This window comes from Lygodium microphyllum, chromosome 13, assembly GCF_053477565.2.
Source record: "Lygodium microphyllum isolate KBCC chromosome 13, Lygodium_microphyllum_v1.1.10, whole genome shotgun sequence".
NCBI lineage: Eukaryota > Viridiplantae > Streptophyta > Polypodiopsida > Schizaeales > Lygodiaceae > Lygodium > Lygodium microphyllum.
The window spans coordinates 58,744,119-58,765,120 of record NC_141147.1 but is presented as its reverse complement, the minus strand read 5'-3'; the positions used below and the strand labels follow the sequence as shown (position 1 = coordinate 58,765,120).

Below are 21,002 nucleotides of genomic sequence, written 5' to 3'. Positions count from 1 at the left end.
TGTGCCACAGGACGACGGGCAGGGGAGGGGGCGGTGCGATGGTGACGGGCAGGTGCAAACATGGGCGAGCGCAAGGGAACAGGCGGGGCTGGCACAAGGGAGCAGTCGGGGCGGGCAGCAGTGCGACGTGACGGGCTTCAAGCTCTAGATGCCATTTGTTGCAAAGGGTTATACATAGGATAAAGGTATAGACTATGAAGATTCCTTTGCTTCTACATCCAAGATGACCACACTGAATCATATTGGGCTCATGATTTGAGATGAGATAGTCAACCAGTGGCAATTGTTTCTTCCTGGTCACTTGTGCATATCTGGTTCAGCAAGGTCTCTCATTGCTACCTCATCTTTTGAAGCTAAGCACAAGGCATCTATGACAATGGAGTGTGTTTGGCTTTGCTATATATTGGCAGATCTTCTTAGAGTAAAGGGGGATCTCACTCCAGCATTCACAGACACTTTGAGTGCTATTGGAACTTTATGTTTCATACCGGCACACAACAGATTGTGATAACACTATCGCTTGGTAAGAGAGAGGCTATATGTAGGGGAGATTAGCATGACCTATTGCATGACACATGAACATGTGGCTGATATATTCACAAAGTAGTAAAGTTGAGAGAAGTTTGAAGGTTTCTGCAAATCTTTCATCCTATGTCCCTTTGGTGGTTTGACAATGTTCCTTGTACACTATGACATCGGCATGCAAGTATCTTTGTCTTTGTTTTTTTTTGGGGAGGGTTTGGGGGGTTCAATTGATAATTCATTAATTCAGCAGTAATAAATGTACAGGTAGCTCATAAGGTTGGCAATTTTTATCTTTATTCAATGTTTTTCCCCTTGACCATAATTAGTGGTTCAGTTAGTCTCTGAGCATGCACTCTAACCCTAGTTAGGTTTTCAGAGTATTGTTGTGCTGATCAAAACCCTCAATCTTGTACTCGTGCTTCATCTTGCACCTGAGGTATTCAGCTTACTTCCTCCTCCTCCAGGTTCATTCTTGGTTCCCTTGCTTCACTCCTCAGTGCAGTTCACCTTTCTGCTCACATGCACATTGTTGATTGGCTTAGTCTATTTTTTATGCAGGATGACTTCCTGAATCAAGACTTGACTGTGAGCAGCTGAGAAAAGGCTCAATACCCTTTCCTACTGCATAGAAGGCCTGCTAAAACTTCAGGGTTCTTGGCTGCACTAGAACAATCATCTTTTTGTGTGACAAAGCAAAAGACACATTATAGCTCAGTGTACAAGACTCTTTCATTTTCTAACTTCTATTGCTGATTACTGCTGCTATGAACAGTTTAATGCGACATTTGGCATCAAAGTGACCAATAGATCAGGGAAAACTAAGTTACTCTTAATGTGCCCATCCAACCAAGTAGTCTCACGCTTAAGATCAGAATTTGAATAGCAAGAGAATAGAGTTTTACCTGTACATAAGATTCCCATGATCGAGCTCAAGATATGCATCTTCATTAGAGCACATGAGTATGGATTTTGAAGTTCAGGGGGTGTCTGGAATCTCTATAGTCTATGATGACATCTTGTACATTTGTTATCACCAGCTTAGAAGAGCACTCTATTCACTAGCAGTTTACATACAGTTTCAATGGGCATTCATTTTATGTCGAAGCAGTCTTATCCATTATCTTTTTTGCTTCACGTGCCTGTGTTAGTAATGATTTTACTTCAAAGAGATGTTAAGCTGATACAATGGCTAACATATTAGAGATGTGAAGTTGATACAATAGCTAACTTATTCATTGTACATAATCAGGGTGGAGTTTGCCTAATTGGAAAGCAAATGGAAGTACCTGCAAGTGCCCCTAGTATTTCTAAGCTTCATAAAAATGCTTTTCCACAATCTAGTGGAAACTCATTGGGTAAAACAGTTGCATTCAAGGGGCCACCAAGTAAAGGCAGTGACAAAGGGATTGCTAATAAAGCAACTGGTGCTGCTATCATCCAAAAAGTAAATGCTGATTCTGTAATGGGTTGTGGTATGAATCATCATTCAATTTTGAGAATAGGTCCACGATTGAGAGCAGAGGGGCTGATGGTACCACCAGCATCAGATGCAGCAACATTGCGACGGCAGGTTGCAGCATTGCAAATAGACCTGGAAGCGCATATTGATGCCGAGCAGCGATTGCAAAGCATAAACCAACAGCTGCGTGAAAGGTATGTTATCCAAAACATAAGGATGGTTAACATGTTCTACGGATGTGTCTCTTCCTAAAATGGCAAAGTTGGTATTGCTTTATATATAAGATTGTTGTGATTATGTTAAATTGAAGGCAGACTGGAGCTTTACATGAAGCAAAACCATGAAAATGTTGAAAGAGCAGAAAAGGAATTCAGTGCATTGCATGAAGATATGGAGCAAACACTTGAGCTTCAACGCCGTTTGGCTCAGCGGTATGTTAGCTTCAGTACTTTGGTTCTGGCTCTCCTCTCTTGATATCCGGCACTTTTGTTGGTTCACAAAGAGGTCTTTGTGTGGAGGGAAACTCATGGACCATGCTTGTGTTGTTGATTTGCAACCACTTGCAAAATCAATGCAGTGCCTCAGCTTTGGAAAAAGAGAAAAAGGAATTGGAACAGGCGCTCCAAAAGAGTGTGCGAGAATTTGAGGCTGAGCGTTCTGCATTGCAATCTAAGATTGCAAGTTTAACTGATGATTTGAATGCTCGTGCTGATGTTGAAGCACAGGCAGTATCCCTTCAGGTCTTTCCACAAGCCTGCCTTCACATATGTAACTATTCTGCTTATTAAAGGTTTCAATTGATAAAAAAGTAGCTGCAAATATCTTAAGTATTATTCTTTTTTCTGGGCTTAGCAAGGGATATTGTGTTTCAAGAACATTTCTGAATTGAAGCATTAAGAACAATGCTGGCTGCTACTTGATCCATTAGATCATCACAGCTTAAAACTGTAAGACATGTGGCCCAAAGGACATCACTTGTTTTCTTTGATGTTTTGAACTGTGTCAACTTCTTTGGCTGTTTGAGTACCCTAACCCAGACAATCTGAGTGTTTGTATATTGGAAGAAGTGATTGGAAAGAGAGTCTAATCTAATGGAAGGATGATACTACCCTTGGAATGGCAATCTCCTTTGTCAAATACTGAGTTTGCAGTTCTGTCTGAATGTACCATCATCAAGCTGGGATCTACAAACAATCTTCCACCATAGTTTTTGACAATGTGAGAGGAAGGACAGATTGAAGCTCAGCTGAAAGTACAGTTGACAATGAAGAGAGTGTGAGAGTGAAGTCACGACTCCCAATGCAATAATCAAAAGAGTGTAATGTGCAAGTACAAAGTACAACCCTTAAACCTTAGAGTCGTTAACGTGTGTTCACACCCGAAAGGTGTAAAACACAATAAGTGCCCAAACTGTGTAACATACACGCATAAAATAAATGAGAATAAAAATGGGGAAAAAAACCTCTCATAATGAGAGTAAAAAGTGTCCCAATGTCCTATTGAGGATCATTGACACTCCTTTGTGAGCGTAGGCATGAGTCAAACCCAACAAACCCCCCTGGAGTGAAGAGTGATCAACATACAAGGATCATCCACCAATATTCAATTGTTGTATGGTAGTGAAAGGTGCCTTGTATTCAGCTTCACAAGTCGATGTGGCAACCGTGGATTGTTTCGTGCTAAGCCAAGAGATGCAAGATGAGCCAAAAGAAACAATTTCCACTCGTAGAGTGGCGTGAATCAAAATAACCAGCCCAATCTGAATCACTATAAGCATGTAGTTGCAGTGGTCCCCCCTTGGCAAAAAAGCAATCCAGGAGTCCTAGTCCCCTGTAAGTAAAGAAAAACACACTTCACAGCTTGCCAATGTGACATGCGTGTGCTGTGCATATATCTGCTCAGAGCTGAAACTACAAAGTGAATATCTGGCCTTGTGTTGCGTAAGTAAATGAGACATCCAACTACTGGAGCATACATATGGATATCAAACAAATCATTGTCATCATGCAAGGATAGTTTGAGTCCAGTTTCCATTGGTGTGCGAACCGGCTTGCAATCCTATAAGCCAAACCTCTCAAGAAGTCTACCAATGTATCTGGACTGTGACAATCCAATGCCTCTAGGGTCATGAATGAAGTGAATGCCCAAATAGTAGTGCAAGGGCCCTAAGTCTGACATCTCAAAAGTTTGTTACAAACTTTGTTCGACTGCTGAAATCTGATCAACATGTGTCCCTATGAATAGAAGACCATCTAAATAAAGACATATGATGGGCGAGAATTCCCCCTCTTTACATACATAAAAAGTAGACTCGGATGAGTTGGTAATAAACCCTTGGCTGAGTAAAAAGACATCAATTTTTGCACACCAAGCTCAGGGATCTTGCTTCAAACCATACATATCCCTTTTCACCTTGCATACCAAGTGTTCAGATCCCTCAACTACTACAAAATCAATGAGCTATTGTACATATACTTCTTCTTGAAGTTTCCAATGTAAAAATGTGGTCTTAATATCAAGCTCCAACCATGATGGGCAGCCAAAGCAACCATAGACCGAATGGCAGTCATACGGGATGTAGGAGCAAATGTCTCCTCATAGTCAATGCCTTTCTTTTGTGAATAGCCTTTGGCCACAAGCCTAGCTTTATACTTGTCAATGGATCCATCTGCATTACTTTTCAGCTTATAGACCCACTTTGTACAAATGGCTTTCTTCCCAACAAGCAATGTAACTAAATCCCATGTTTAATTCTTTATGATAGAATCAAATTCATCTTGCATTGCTGCCATTCAATGCACACTTTGTTGGGCATCATCAAAATATTTAGGCTCCTCATCATCAAGTGTATGTGCTGCGCTCGCTACCAGTCTGCTTGATGTCAAGACCTCAGTAGCATTCTTTGACAGATGGATCAAGGTCGGATCAAGGGCCGGGACTATTCCTTGCTTGGAGATGGCACTGCCATCACCATCTCTTTTCTTGGCCTTGATGAGTATTTTACACCATACCTTTTTGAGATTGGCAGTGCATTTGGCCACGTCATACAGAGGGATAGGACTTTTGTTGATGCAGTCTCAGACGGCCCACACAGATTCCCTTTGGTCCGAGTGATAATACCCATAGAGTCTTTGCATTGTCTTCCCCAGACTATTAGGATTCCCTCCATTCACGGGGGCTTTCTTATCTAGCCAATCTCTTATACAAGCCTCCCTGGTCAGTGCTTTACTTACAAGATGATTGGACGTCTCGTAGTTGAATGCCTCAGGACACGCCGACGCCATATGCCAATGATGTTGTACTCATTCCAGATTCCTCAGAGGTCTTGTAGTGCCACCTGGGTGCACTGTCTACCGTTTACAGAGATAGAGATCTCTCAATGCACCTTGGAAAGACCAAGGCCATGGTGTTCAACACTTCAGCAACATGGGTTACATGAGCTTTGTATAAGTTCACATTCGTAGAAGTGGTGGAGCTTGTGAGAGAGTATGTACACCTAGAAGTCACTTTCTCTACCTCGAGATTTTCACTAAGGGGAGTAGTTGAGGCCCAATTCGCATGAGGTTATGCAGCACTATGTGCCCTTGAAAGTCAATGTGCCCACATACAGTTTCTGGAACCTCTTTCAACCTCATACCAAACTATGACCAATTGATACTCTAGTCATAGCTACTCTTCTATATGGAGTCAAGGTTTGAGATTGCAAATTATACCACAAACGATTGAGCCCTCAGACTAGCCAAGAGAGAGACCTCCCTCTAGCACTGAAAATGGAGTTTTACCAAGGACACTTCCTACATCTCTCTTGAGGATGGATTTATTATCTGTCTAGAGTATATGGACACGCACACCTCCCATGGTATGCATGCTGATCTTGGACAGATTCACACATCCTTGCATAGGATGAGGAAAAAGGCATACAAATGGGCAGATATTCTAGTGGAGAACAGGATATGTCAGCTCTATGATCGAGAGCCTGAGATGGAGGAACACTACATATGCAAATGTATAGTGTACTATGACATATGGGAAGGTATCCTTGCCTCTTCCATGACACATTTTGACCTCTCTGCCATGTCATTGAGTACAAGGACCAAATATGTTTGGATCTTTTCCTCCTAGAGCTCCATAGGCATTGCACAACACTACTACGAGACAAGAGGCCAACCCAACCCGAGGGAACCATGCAAAGAGCAGTGATAGATTCTTTCCACACACCAAATTCTACAGGCATTACTACTGCCGCAGACACAAAGTCATCCCAATAGACTGCACCTATCCCACGTTGTGGAGTCACATATACACGCCATTGCACTTTGTTGGGCACAAAAATCTTGATCATCAGGTCCACAACTGAAGGGGCAAGCACTAACCCAGATCCCTAAGGACCAATTTTTTAAAAGGCTGGTTGAACTTCATGAAAATATGGATTACCCATAGGAGATGAGTTGGTTTAAGACACAAGACCTTGCAACACTTAACTTAGAAGGGGATACAAGAGGTGACTTCAGAGGAAGCCTTTATATCTATCCTTCCTCTCACATTTGGTATCAGAGCTGAGTTCAGCTCAGTCTCTTCTCCGAGCTCACAAACACTAGCTCAGCTCGAGCTTCAGCTTGGTGACCTGCTGCCTCTGTCTACAGCAACTGTCTGCATTGCCAGCTATGCCACCACCGCCACCAGCAGAGCCATTGGCGCCACCTGCAGTGCCTTTGCACCACCCCACCCTTAGTCAGTCTGTGCCTCTTGCAATCAACTGCCGCCACTAGCACGCTGGTCCTGACGTCGCCAGCTGAGTCGCTGTAGGTCTGCCCACCAGTCTAGATGTCACCCCAGCCCTTCGTCAGCCTGTTCCTGCGCCTGCGACATGTTCCTGCTCCGCCACAAGTCCGCCAACTCTACCAGGTCCACCCGCCTCGTCCTGCAACTATGCCGCTACCACAAGTCTGCCTCCAATGCCGACTACGCCCTAGTCTGCCACCCGCCAACTTGCCACTCATTAGCCTAGTCAGCCCATAAAGGAGGTAAAAGGAAAATTTTCTTCATTTTTTTTTCAGATTTGATTTTCGAAAAGGGGCTTTTGCCTGGTCAGACTATCTCTGCTTCTGCATGTGTTTGGGACACATTTATTGCAGAGATTTTCTTGTATTTTGGGCCAAAAATTTCGGGTTTTTTGTTTCAATGCTACAGACATTGGCAAATGTACATCAGGGTCAGTCTAAAATAGTCTGAAATTGTGAAATTTAGACAATAAAATTTTGGGGATTTTGCATTTTTTGTGCTACTGAGCACTGTTTGTGCATTGGACAGCATGTACATTGGACAATTTTGACAGTGTGATCAAATTTACTAATTACAGCAGGGTGCTCGCTCTAATTTCTGGAAATTCTTAGATTTTCAAGTTGGTCCCAACTTTAAGTCTTGCTCTTGTCCTCTTTGATTAGTGACATTTACCATGGCCAATCAAGAACAAGGTGATGTATTCACATATGTATCCAAGGAGAATAGGTTGGATGGCCACAACTATTCTCTATGGTCTTTATGATGAAAAATGTGCTAATTACAAAGAATCTTTGGGAAAGTGTTAGTGGTGAAGAAGTTTTTCTTGGAGTTGTGGCTCTTGCTACACCTCCTCTAGGAGAACATGTTCAAAGGCCTGCTTAGCCCGCTCCAACTCAGCAACATCCCAAGAGATCAGCAGCACAAAAGGCTTGGGACACACGGGATGCTCAAGCATTGTCACACTGATTGCATTGGTAGTTCAGCAATCTATCATCCGGTGCATACGATCTACAACTTCTTCATTAGAAGCATGGATAACACTTTAGCAGATGTTTGCTGGAAAAAATGAGACACTCATCTCTTTCTTGAAGAAAGAGCTTGAGAATGTAAAGATGGATGAAGGTGATTCCATGAAAGATCATCTTAACAAAATTCAGGACTTGGGTGAGCAGCTAATGAATGTAGATGAGTATTATTTAGATGCACAGTTGATCTCTACTAGTTTGAATTAATTGCCGCCCTCTTATTTGGCCTTTCATATGGCCTCAAATCTCACCATGAGGATTTTTCCACAACCACTAACATTCCTTCAATTGGTTAGTTTGCTCTTAAAAGAAGAGAAAACAAGAAAGAATAGTGGGGTGGATGTAATAGCCTCTGAACAGGCTTTTATGCTAAGGCAAAAGGGCAAGGGTAGCTTGCCTGAAACTGCTCCGCAGAGTTCTGGAAGTTCAGCTACTTCACAGAGCAGCAAGAAACAGGGGGGGCACGCAAGCCATGAAGGGCAAGTGCCATTATCGCAAGAAGCCAGGTCATTACATCACAAAATATATGAAGCGCATAGCCAAGGAGGAGTCAAGGATGTATGTTTCTAATGCACCTTCTACAACTACTGAGTCTACGTCTTTTTTTGTAGATCGTGACTATTTTTTTTACACTTGCAGTTATGACTCCTCTTGGGTTGATAGAGCATTTAGCTCTACTGAGGATGCTAGCACTTGGTTCTTTGACAGTGGTGCTTCTAGGCATATTACATCCCACAAGAATTTATTTTTCTCTATTATTGCAACTATTGTTGGAAAGTCTGTGCAGTGTGCCAACAATGCACCTTACCATATTAGAGATATTAGGAAAATTGTGTTAACAACCATTGATGGCTCTACTCTCCATTTGCAGAATGCATTATTTGTGCCAAGCTTAAAGAAGAATTTGTTGTCCATTTCTTCTTTGGCAAAGTGTGGTATGCAAGTTACATTTGATGATGACAATGTATGGTCAAAGATAAAGAACTCATGACTTTGGTTTTGACTAGTACATTATGTTATAGACTCTATGAGTTAGATGCTTATTCAGTTGATCAATCAGTCTATTTAGCATCTACTCTTACTCCTGCTATGTCACAAGCAGAGTTATGGCATGCTCGCATGGGGCATGTCAAGTATGGCAGTTTGATGCTTATGTAGCATATGCAAATGTTAGATGGCCTACCTCTCTTGGAGAGACCTCTTGAGCATATATATGAGGGATGCATTTTAGGAAAAATGCATCATTTTTTCGTTTCCTTGTGATGTTGCTTCTAAGGCAACTGCCAAATTACAGATTATGCATTTGGATGTATATGGCCCTATACAAACAAAGTCATTGGGAGACTATTATTATTTTGTCACTTTCATTGATAACTTGTTTTTGCTAGGTCTACTCATTGGTGAAAAAATCAAAGGTGTATGATGCATTTTTGGCTTTTGTTGCACTTGCTGAAAATCAATCTGGCTATAGGATTAAGACCCTCCCAGACCGCGGGGGGGAATACATGCCTTCCATGGTGAATAAATTTTTAAAGCAGAAAGGTATTGTCCATCAGTATACTACTAATACTCCATAGCAGAATGGGGTTGCACAACGGAAGAATCAGCTACTCATGGAGATGGCCAAATATATGCTAAAAGCAAAGACTTTGCCACATGGTTTTTGGATGAAAGTAGTTATGTGTCCTTGCCATGTTTTGAATAGATGCCCTATCAAGGCATTAAAGCATGTTACGCCTTTTGAGGCTTGGAATATCCAAAAACCTTCTATTGGACATTTTCGTACTTTTGGGTGTCTTGTGTATGCTCACATTCCCAAGGTACTAAGAAAGAAGTTGGACAACAAGGTTGTTAAATGCATTTTTGTAGGGAAGAGCAGTGAGAGCAAAGGATATAGATTGTATGATCCAGTCTCCAAGAAAGTATTCGTCAGTAGGGATATGGTTTTTGATAAAAAATCAGAATTATCCCTTGCTGGTTTTGATACATATCAGGCTACCAATGATGTCTTTGAAGGGCTCCTGCCCATTTCTTTTGGTGATACACCTAGAGCCTCAATAAATGAACATAATGTTCAGCCAGCTACTCTATTGAGCAATGTAGAAATTCAGCCTATGGCTGATCTGAATATTCGGCAAGATGCTGAATTTAAAATTCAACAGGAGCTTGCACACAATTAGAAAGCTAGGCAGATGCCTAGATGGTATTTGCAGACTATGAAAGATAGTCATTTGGATGCTCCTATTACTGGTCGTACTAGAAGATAAGCATATCTACATGATCATGCTAATACATTGGAGTTTGTTATGGCAGCACATACACTTTTTTTTTTTCAATAAAAGAGAATTCTATTAATTATGAGGGAGGACAGGATCAAAGCTTAGCACAAAAAACCAGTACATAGTAGAGAGTGAAACACGACACCCAATGCGATAGACTGAAAGAGTGTAAAACTGAAAGTACAAGGTACAACCCTTAAACCCTAGAGTTGTAGAGGGGTGTTCACACCCGAACACGGTAAGTGCCCGTAAGTGTGTGTCATAAGCACATACGAAATAATACCATAAGTCTGGGGGAAAAAACCTCTCCTACCGAGAGTAAAAAGTGTCCTAGTATCCTAACGATCACCGACACTCCTATGTGAGCGTAGGCGTCAGTAAGGCATGAGTGAAATACCCAACAAACCCCCCTAGAGTGAAGAGTGATCAAGAGTACAAGGATCATCCGCCACCAAAGTAGATCAAATTTAAAGCATGGCAAAATGCTTCAATTTTTTTACGAGGAAGATCTTTGGTGAAGATATCTGCCACATTACTGGTGGTAGGACAATAGACAAGGCTGATATCACTTGCATGTAGCCTCTCTGTGACAAAATGATAATGTATCTCAATGTGTTTCGTGCGTGCATGAAACACTGGGTTTCGTGCCATTGCAATGGCACTCTGACTATCAGCGAACAAAGAAGTAGGCTCCGTAACAGATACATCCAGATCATTAAGCAAGCGTCTAATCCATACGCATTCGACTGTGGTAGTGAAAGCTGCCTTGTATTCAGCTTCACATGACGATGTGGCAATAGTGGACTGTTTCTTGCTAAGCCAAGATATGCAAAATGAGCCAAGAAAGAAACAATTGCCACTAGTGGAGTGATGCGAATCATAATCACCAGTCCAATCAGAATCATTGAAAGCATAAGTGTTGCATAAGTAAATAAGACATCCAACTGCTGGAGCATATGTGTGTATATCAAACAAATCACTGTCATCATGTAATGACAATTTGAGTCCAGGTTCCATTGGTGTACAAACTGGCTTGCAATCTTGTAAGCCAAACTTCTCAAGAAGTTTACCAATGTATATTGACTGTGATAACCCAATACCTCTAGCATCATGTATAAACTGAATGCCCAAGTAATAATGCAAAGACCCCAAGTCTGACATGTCAAAAGTTTGCTGCAAATTTGGTTTAAATGCTGAAATCTGATCAGCATGTGTCCCTGTAAGCAAGAGATCATCAACATAAAGACAAATGATCAGCATGGATCCCCCCTCTTTACATACGTAAAGGGTAGACTCAGATGAGCTGTTTATAAACCCTTGGCTAAGCAAGAAAGCATCTATCTTTGCATATTAAGCTCTAGGAACTTGTTTCAAACCATACAAAGCTTTTTTCAGCTTGCAGATGAAGTGTTCCAAGCCCTCAATTGCAAAACCAATGGGCTGATGTACATATACTTCCTCATGAAGTTCCCCATGTAAAAATGCAGTTTTAATATCGAACTAATGCACAGTCTATCCATAATGAGTAGCCAAAGCGAGCATAGACCTGATGGTCGTCATACAGGAAGTAGGAGCAAATGTCTCCTCATAGTCAATGCCTTTTTCCTATGCATAGCCTTTAGCTACAAGCCTTGCCTTGTATTTGTCAATGGATCCATCTGCATTCTGTTTCAGCTTGTAGACCCATTTTGTTCCAATGGCTTTCTTCCCAAATGGCAAAGACACCAAATCCCATGTTTGATTCTTAGTGATAGAATCCAATTCAGCTTTCATTGCTGCCATCCAATGCACACTCTGTTGTGCATCCTCAAAACATTTAGGCTCTTCTTCATGAAGGGTGCTTGCTGCCATAACAAACTCCATGGTATGTGTAGTATCATGCATACAAGCTTACCTTCTAGTACGACCAGCCATGGGTGCATCCAGATAACTATCTTTCATAGTCTGTAAATACCATCTAGGCATTTGTCTTGCCTTCTGACTATGCATAAGCTCTTGCTGAATTTCAGTTTCAGCACTTTGCTGAATATTCAGATCAGCCAATGGCTGATTTTTTGCATTTTCCAAAGAAGTAGTTGGCTGAACATTGAGTTCACTTGCTGAAACTCCAGCTGAATCATCAAATGTAATGGGCAGCAGCCCTTCAAATACATCACGGGCAGCCTGATATGTGTCTAAACCAGCCAGGGACAATTATGATTTTTCATCAAATAGTACATCCCTATTGACAAACACCTTTTTCGAAACAAGATCATAGAGTCTGTAGCCTTTGCTCTTATTGCTACATCCCACAAAAATGCATTTAATAGCCTTGTTATCCAACTTTTTTCTAAGTACCTTTGGAATATGTGCATATGCAAGGCACCCAAAGGTACGAAAGTGTCCAACAGAAGGTTTTTGGTTGTTCCAAGCCTCAAATCTTCAAAGCTTTGGTGGGGCATCTGTTCAAAACATGGCAAGCACACATGACGGCTTCCATCCAGAAACTGTGAGGCAAGCTCTTTGCCTTCAGCATACATCTCGCCATCTCCATGAGTGACCAATTCTTTCTCTCTACAGTCCCATTCTACTGTGGAGTATAAGCAATAGTGTACTGATGGACATTGCCCTTCTGCTTCAAAAAGGAATTCAGCATAGAGGACATGTATTTCCCCCCTCAGTCCGAACGGAGAGTCTTAATTTTACAACCAGACTGGTTTTCAACAAGTGCAATAAAAGCCAAGAATGCATCATACACTTCTGACTTTTTGACCAAAGAGTAGACTCAGCAAAATCGAGTAAAGTCATCAATAAAAGTCACAAAATAGTAACATCCTCTCAATGACTTTTTCTGCATAGGCCCACATACATCTGAATGCACTAAGTGCAACCTGACTGTTGCTCAAAAAGCAACATCACGGGGAAATGAAAAACGATGCATTTTTCCCAAAATATATCCTTCGCACAAGTGCTCAGGAGGTCTCTCCAGTAGAGGTAATCCATCTAGCATCTGCGTACACTATAAGAGCATCAAGCTGCCAAAGTTCACATGCCCATCCTAGCATGCCATAACTCTGCCTATATCATAGCAGGAGTAAGAGTGGATGTCAAATACACTGACTGATCAACTGAAAGAGCATCCAACTTGTATAACCCATGACATAAAGTGCCTGTGAAGACCAAAGTCATGTGTTCTCTGTCTCTCACCATGCATCTGTCATCATCAAATGTGACCTGTAATCCACAACGTGCCAAAGAAGAGATAGAGAGAAAATTCTTCTTTATGTCTGGCACAAATAAAGCATCCTATAGGTGGAGAATAGAGCCATCAATGGCTGTAAGTACAATCTCCCCAATACCTCTAACAGGGTATGATCCATTGTTGGCACACTGTGCAAACTTGCCAACTGGAGCTACATGAAGAGATGCAAATAAATCTCTGTGAGATGTAATATGCCTAGAAGCATCACTGTCAAAGACCCAAGTGCCTGCATCCTCAGTAGAGATGAATGCTCGATATACCCAAGAGGTGTCATAACTTCATATGTAAAAACAATAGTCATTGTCTACAACAAAGGACACAGACTTAGTAGCAGTGGAAGGAGCATCAAAAACATACATTCTTGACTTCTTTTTTTTCTCTTTAGTAATGCGCTTTTTGCACTCAGTGATGTAGTGGTTGGGCTTCTTGCAATAATGATATTTGCCCTTTTTGGCTTGTGTGCCCCCTTGTTTTTTGTTTACTTGTGATGTGCCAGAAGTCCCAAAACTCTGCAGAGCATTCTTCACTTGGCTGCCTTTGCCCTTCTGTCTAGCCATAAAAGCCTCTCCTAGCCAAGGAAAGATGCAAGACTCGACGGTCAGCTTGTGAGCAACATTGTTGTATTTCATAAGACATGCCCTCTGGCTTTTGTTGAGAACTTCATGAAGTTAAGGGCACTAACAAAGGCTAGACCCCTCAATACCATCCAATGAACTCTAGCTTGGAGAACGTAGTGTTGCTTCGACGTTCGAAGCTCCTCTATTTATTCTCTAGTACTACGTCTGGCCCACTATTCCTCCATGTTTGCTCCTCCTCTAGAAGCAAATTGACTAACTGAAGGAAAGTGATTGGCTGCATGGCAATCCTCATGGTGAGATTTAAGGCCGTATGAAAAGCCAAGTACGAAGGAGATAATGAGTTCAGAGTGGTAGATATCATCTGTGCATCCGAATAGTACTCATCAACATTCATGAGTTGCTCTCACAAGTCCTGAATTTTGTTCAAGTGATTCTGAATAGAATCACATTTATCCTATTTCAATGTCTCTAGCTCTTTCTTTAAGAAAGAGATGCGAGTCTCATTCTTGCTTGCAAACATCTACTCCAAAGTTAGCCAAGCTTCTCATGAAGAAGCTGCTGAACGAATGTGGGGGATGATTGATGGCTGAACTGCCAATGCAATCAGCAACAAAGCCTGTGCATCCCATGTATCCCATGCTTTTTGAGCTGTTGTTCTTTGGGGAAGTGGCTGAAGTGGAGTAGGCTGAGGTGCTCGTGGTGCACGTCCGCCTGGAGGAGTAGCTGGAGCCACAACTCCAGGTCGAGCTTCTTCTCCACTGACATAATCCCAAAGATTTTGGGCCACAAATACATTCTTCATCATGAAGGACCAAAGTGAATAGTTATTTCCATCCAATCTGTCCTCCTTGGATACATAGGTGAAAACATCTCCTCCTTGATTTGCCATGATTTTCAATTACCAAAAAAAAGAAAAAGAGTAACGTCGAAGCAAGACTACACTGGAAAACTGAAAATTTCCAAAAATTGCAGGAAATAACTTTCTGCAATTAGTATACAGAGGTGCACTCTATCAAAACTATATGTTATGCATGCAATCCAATGTGTAATCAGTGTTCAGCAACACTGTACCAGCAAAATCCCCAAAATTTCTTGTCTCGGGTTTGTCAAAACAGTCTGTCAATGACTGTAACTACAGTGCACATGCCAATGTTCTCAGAAAACATAAAAGGCCCGAAAAATTTTGATGAATGTGTCCAGAAATTGCATTTAATGTATCCCAAACACGTCTACTGACTTCTATGTCTGTGGCGTGGGAACCCCTGCTTCTAGGAACTGTAGAAAATTTAAAATTAAAAAAAAAAACCAGAAAATTTACGGTTTACTGGCAGAGAGCCGTCAAGGCACATATTCGACGGGTTCATTGGCGGCAAGCGAAGCGACTAACATCGTAGGGCAGGGGCAGCACAGGTGATGAACAACAAAGGGGCACAGTCAATGGGGGAGCAGGAGGTTTCAGGCAGGTATCGGCTGGTACAGGCGTTGCTGCAAGCACGCACTGTTCTCTGGCACATGCAGCATGACTGATGGGCGGGGGGTGCAGCAGAGCTGACGGGGGGTTTGAAGACTAGACAGGGACTGTGTAGCAGGGGAGGGCCCAGGAAGGCTGGTGACTGCTTAACGTGGAAAGAAGCAGGTCGAGCTACTGAGGCGGGTAGCACTGTCAAGGCTGAGGGTGACTAAGCAAGAAGCTCCCGGAGGCTGAGCGGAGCTGGGCATAACCTAAGCAAAGCTGAGCAGGGCCAATGCTGCTCTGATACCAAATGTGAGGGAGGACATGATCAAAGCTTAGCACAAAAAACCAGTAGACAATAGAGAGTGAAGCACGACACTCAATGCGATAGACTGAAAGAGTGTAAAACTGAAAGTACAAGGTACAACCCTTAAACCTTAGGGTTGTAGGGGTGTGTTCACACCTGTGACATTAATGTGACATTAAAGTGATATTTAATGTGACATTAAGGTCACAAACATTGAATGTGACATTAAAGTGACATTTAATGTGACATTAAGGTAAATCAAGGGGAACAAGCACGAGGATGACCGTCCGGGCTCTTGGGCGCCTGAACGGGGTTTAGGGGAGCCTAGAACCAAAGAGAGTCCAAGAATAGTAGGACTCACCAAGGATTGACGGCTGGTAATCGGATCAGGATGGGTCTGGCCAGCAATAAACTAGGCAAGGCTGGAAGGTGAAGGAATCGCTCGTGCTCATTCATCCCGATTGCTTTCTCTGGCTTTTATGGTCTTCTTCAGAGTCATCTGTCATTGATATCAGAGCCTATGGATCAACGGATATGATCCATCAACCGCCAGGTCGTCTGTCACTCGTCAGGTCGTCCATCATCCGTCAGGTCACCCGTCGCCCGCCAGGTCGCCAGTAGATTGAGGGTCGCCCGCCATTCGTTAGCCGTCGAATATTTTTTTTTCGAAGTGGTCACTTGTGGTGTGCCACGTCACGTAAGTGTGACACTTTGCAAAACGACCAGGCCTGAGGCGAAACGACCAGCCGTGAGGCAAAACGACCCAGCGTGAGGTGAAAAGTGATCCGATTGTGGTCAACAAAAGGCAAAACATGAGACGGCGGTTAACTGTGGTAGCCGTGACAAAAGACGTTAGAGCTGTGAGGCGAAACGTGAGTGTGAGGCGAAACATGAAGACGACTGCTGTAGTCGTGATGATAAGTACCAGATAGCATTCAGGCTATATACGTCACACAGCTGTCTTCAAGGAGCAGTTTTGCAGTAATATTGTTTCCTCCCGACTGAGCCAGCATTTAAATCGCCACCAACTGACTGAAATCAGCCAGATTTATCATACACATAAAAGACATATTTGTGGTCCAAGTGATCGTCCCGTTTTCTGCCGAAGAACTTCATTTTCAGCATGACTGGTCTAGTCCGGGAAGATAAGGATTGTTCCTCACTCTTCGGGCTTACTAATAAATCCAGCAGCAGTTGCCTTGTCATTAAAACCAGGGAAGTACTTTACTTTGTATGCAAATTTCTTATCTTTGCTTTCCAATTCCAGTGTATTAATGGCAGAAAAAGGGAAAGAGAGAGTAATGGAAGGTTCTAGTTCTGGGGACCACCCTATGGTAGATCCCCATGAACCAGAGATGCAAGAAGAACAGTGGGAAGAATTTTTTGCTACACGAGAACAATTTGATGATCTTACTGCTCGTGTGCAAGCTCAGGGGGTTCAAATGGAATTTTTAACCCAAACACTCACTGAAATAAAATCTCAATTAACTTTATTGTTAGAAAGAGATAAAAATAAGATAGAAACCTCGGATGTCCCATCTTCATCGAAAGATTTAGATGTGACTATGCGAGATCCTAAGGAACCCCACCACAAGTTGAGGGATAATCCAGTTCTTAAGGATATGAAACCCCCTCAGTTTCACGGGGAGGAAAAAGATAGAAATAAAGATACAATCTTTAATTTCCTCCAAAAATGGGAAGATTTACATAAACTTAAAAATACCCCACCACATCTCCAAGCACTAGAGGCTAGTTTAACTTTGGGGCCCAAAGCATATAAGTGGTGGCAAACTTTAAAGGAGGCAAATAAAATGCCTGAAACTTGGGCTCAATTTGAATCCGTCTTTTTGAAAGAATTCCTTCCCGAAAATAAAATGGAAAGAAATTGGGAAGATTGGGATTATGTCAGACAAAAGGGAAGACCCCTCCTAACATATCTGGAGGAATATCGTGAGATAATCCTCAAATTGGAAGGAATAGATGAATTTCAAAAGACAAGAGGATTCATTAGGGGACTAGATAAAGCCTGTAAAAAGGAGGTAAAAAGGAGTTCACCTAAGACGCTGGAAGAGGCAATTAAATTTGCATTAATCAATGAAGATAATGTGCGTCCAGGTATACTCACTAGTCTCACTGATACGGAGCCCAAGTCTAAGGAATTGGAAACCTCAAAATTTGTGGGCAAATTTAAAAGGAAAATGCCATTCTTTAAGGGTAAAAAACAACCTTTTGAAAAGAAACCATATGTGAGGCCAAAGTTAAGTCCTGATGACTTTGATAAGGCCAAAAAAGAAAAGTTGTGTTTCAATCGCCTATCCCCTAACCATGCTGCTTGGAATTGCCCTCAAAAGAAAAAGGGGGAAGACAAAGGAAAGGATAAGGACAAGGGCAAGGGAAAAGAAAAACAAATCCATGTAGTGCAGACCTTAGAATTAAAGGGGCATGAAAAGTACAAATCTTTAGAGGTCTTGCACATGGATGTACAACACAAGTGTTGTATGTCAACTTCTATGTGGCAGCCTACTTTTGGGCCACATAATTTAGTTAGAGTACATGGATTGATAGCTGGAAAGAGGGTTAGAGTCATGATTGATGACTCTGCTACACATAATTTTATAAATTATGCACTTGTCAAAAAATTGAAACTTCCCCAACAAAAGAGTGGGCATCAATATGTTGTTCGTATGATGCAAGGCCAAGACAATAAAATATGGGATACAATGGTATCCAATTTGGAAATTGAGATTCAAGGATATAAAGATAAACTTGATTTCCAAATTATGAACATGAAAAGAGCTGATATTGCTCTAGGGAGGGAGTGGCTATGGGGATTGGAACCATCCTTAAAACGTAGTTATCACCATAATATACTGGAATTTGAAAGGGATGGTAAGACTTTTGTCATTCAAGGTGAACATGAAGTATCTGATAATCCTTTGCTGTGTTCTAGTGAAGTTCAGAAGCTGATAAAGAAGGAAGTTTGTGAGGTATATATGTTATGGTCTCTTCCTGTACAGAACACTTTCACTTTCTGTAATATAAAGCAACAATTTTCTTATGTTTGTGAGTTGAATGTAAATAATGAATTAAGCAGTTTGTTAGATGATTTTAAAGATGTGTTTCCTTCTGATTTACCAAGTGGCCTTCCACCAGATAGGGGTGATATAAATCACCCAATTGACACAAATAAGGATACACACCCTATTTCTAAACCACCGTATAGGTTAAGCGAAACACAGCACCAAGAAGTTGAAAGACAAATTAAGGATTACCTTGATAAAGGATTTATACAACCCAGTAATTCACCTTGGGCTTCACCAATTTTATTAGTAAAGAAAAAAGATGGTTCTATGCGACTTTGTGTTGACTATAGAGCACTTAATAAAATAACGGTGAAGAATAAATTTCCTATGCCCAGAATGGAAGATCTTTTTGATCAATTGCAAGGAGCAAAATTCTTCACAAAGATAGATTTAAGATCAGGCTATCACCAAGTAAGAATTAAGGCACAAGATGTTCCCAAGACAGCATTTCGTCCTAGATACGGGCATTATGATTTTTTGGTGATACCTTTGGCCTCTCTAATGCACCAGCTACCTTTATGAAGCCCATGAATAGTGTTTTACGGCCCTATCTAGGACATTTTGTAGTAGTCTTCTTGGATGATATATTGATCTTTAGTAAATCAAGAGAAGAACATTTGAAACACTTACAATTAGTATTCCAACTGTTAAGAACACATTCCTTTATGCGAAGAAAACTAAATGTGAATTCTTTGCACAAGAGGTCAAATATTTGGGGCATATTATCTCGAAAGAGGGAATCAACATGGATCCAGAAAAAGTAAGGGCAATTATTGAATGGCCATCTCCAAGGAACCTGAAAGAGCTGCAGATCTTCCTAGGTTTATCTGGATTTTATCGTAGATTCATTCGAGATTATGCCAAAATAGCTATTCCAATGACTGACCAACTTAAAGGGAAAGGAAAAAGTTTTAATTGGGGAACAGACCAAAATGAAAGTTTTCAAAAACTTAAGGTAGCTATTGCTACAACTCCAGTATTATTAATAGTGGATCCCAATAAACCATTTGTGGTTGAAGCTGATGCCAGTGATAAGGCGATAGGCGCTGTCTTATTACAAGAAGGTCGACCAGTTGCTTTTGAAAGCAAGAAATTAGATCGTGCAAAACAAAATTATCCTGTTTATGAGAGGGAGCTGTATGCAATAGTACATGCAATGAAGAAATGGAGGCACTATCTATACGGTGCCAAACTTTTGATTTTATCGGATCATGAAAGCATTAAGTGGTTTAATGATCAACCAGATTTACACAAGCGTGAAGCCAGATGGGCCGAACTCCTCCAAGAGTTCGACTATGAGATAAGATACAGAAAAGGAAAGTATAATATAGTAGCTGATGCACTCAGCAGAATACCCATCATTAATGAATTGAGTTTTACTCAGTTCACTTCCAACTTGCTTGAATCTTTAAAAGGGAAATGCCAGGTTGATCCGGCATATTCCAACATATGGGAAGCAATAAAAAATGGGGATCCAAATGAAAGTGCTTCTACTGAGGAAGGAATATCTGAGGATGTTCAACAAGGAAATGGAGCATCAGGGGTTGCTCAAATTGGATTCAAGTGGAAGAATTTTACCATTGATAATGGTTATTTACTCTACAAGGGTAGGGTATGTGTCCCGAAAAATATAGAAATAAGGCACCAGATACTCTTTGAGTGTCATGATACCCCTAGCGCGGGACATCCAGGAGTTAATAAGACTTATAGTCTTATTAAAAGGCAGTTCTATTGGCCTGGAATGAATAAGGGTGTCCTTGACTATGTGGTCAAATGTAATAAATGCCAGGTTAATAAAGCTGAAAGATTGAAAATGGGAGGACTTCTCCATCCACTAGAGATTCCTTCGGGAAAATGGGAGAGTATCTCCATGGACTTTATTGTTGCTTTACCCAGAACACAGAGGGGGCACGACTCTGTGTGGGTGATTGTGGATAGGTTAACCAAAATGGCTAGGTTTATTCCAACTTCAAGTGATGTTAAAACACCAGAATTGGCTAGATTGTTCGTAGAGAACATATACCGATTGTATGGCCTTCCGGCAAATATAGTTTCTGATCGGGATAGAAAATTTGATAGCCAATTTTGGCGTGCGGTATTTAGGAAATTGGATACTAAACTTAGCATGAGTACGGCGGATCACCCGCAAACAAATGGGCAAACTGAAAGGGTTAACCAAATTCTTGAAGATATGCTTAGGGCATATGTAAGTAAAAGGCAAACTAATTGGGAAGAGTATTTACCGATAGCAGAGTTTGCATATAATAGTG

The 21,002-nt window shown here is 41.5% G+C and overlaps 1 protein-coding gene across 5 annotated transcripts in view; it reads left to right on the top strand.

Moving 5' to 3' along the window:
- Positions 1–21,002, top strand: part of LOC148026667 (uncharacterized) — a 248,372-nt gene that overhangs the window by 100,620 nt on the left and 126,750 nt on the right. For 4 of the 5 annotated variants that reach the window (XR_015692863.1, XR_015692864.1, XM_087691139.1 and 1 more), the window contains exons 4-6: positions 1,775–2,178; positions 2,299–2,415; positions 2,562–2,724. Coding sequence is in view for 3 of the 5 variants with exons in the window: in XM_087691139.1 (XP_087547265.1) it covers positions 1,775–2,178; positions 2,299–2,415; positions 2,562–2,724 (684 nt within the window). In the remaining 2 variants the exon portion in view is untranslated. Of the gene's footprint in view, positions 1–1,774; positions 2,179–2,294; positions 2,416–2,561; positions 2,725–21,002 lie in introns of those variants that run through there. The other variant, XM_087691140.1, reaches the window with a different exon arrangement.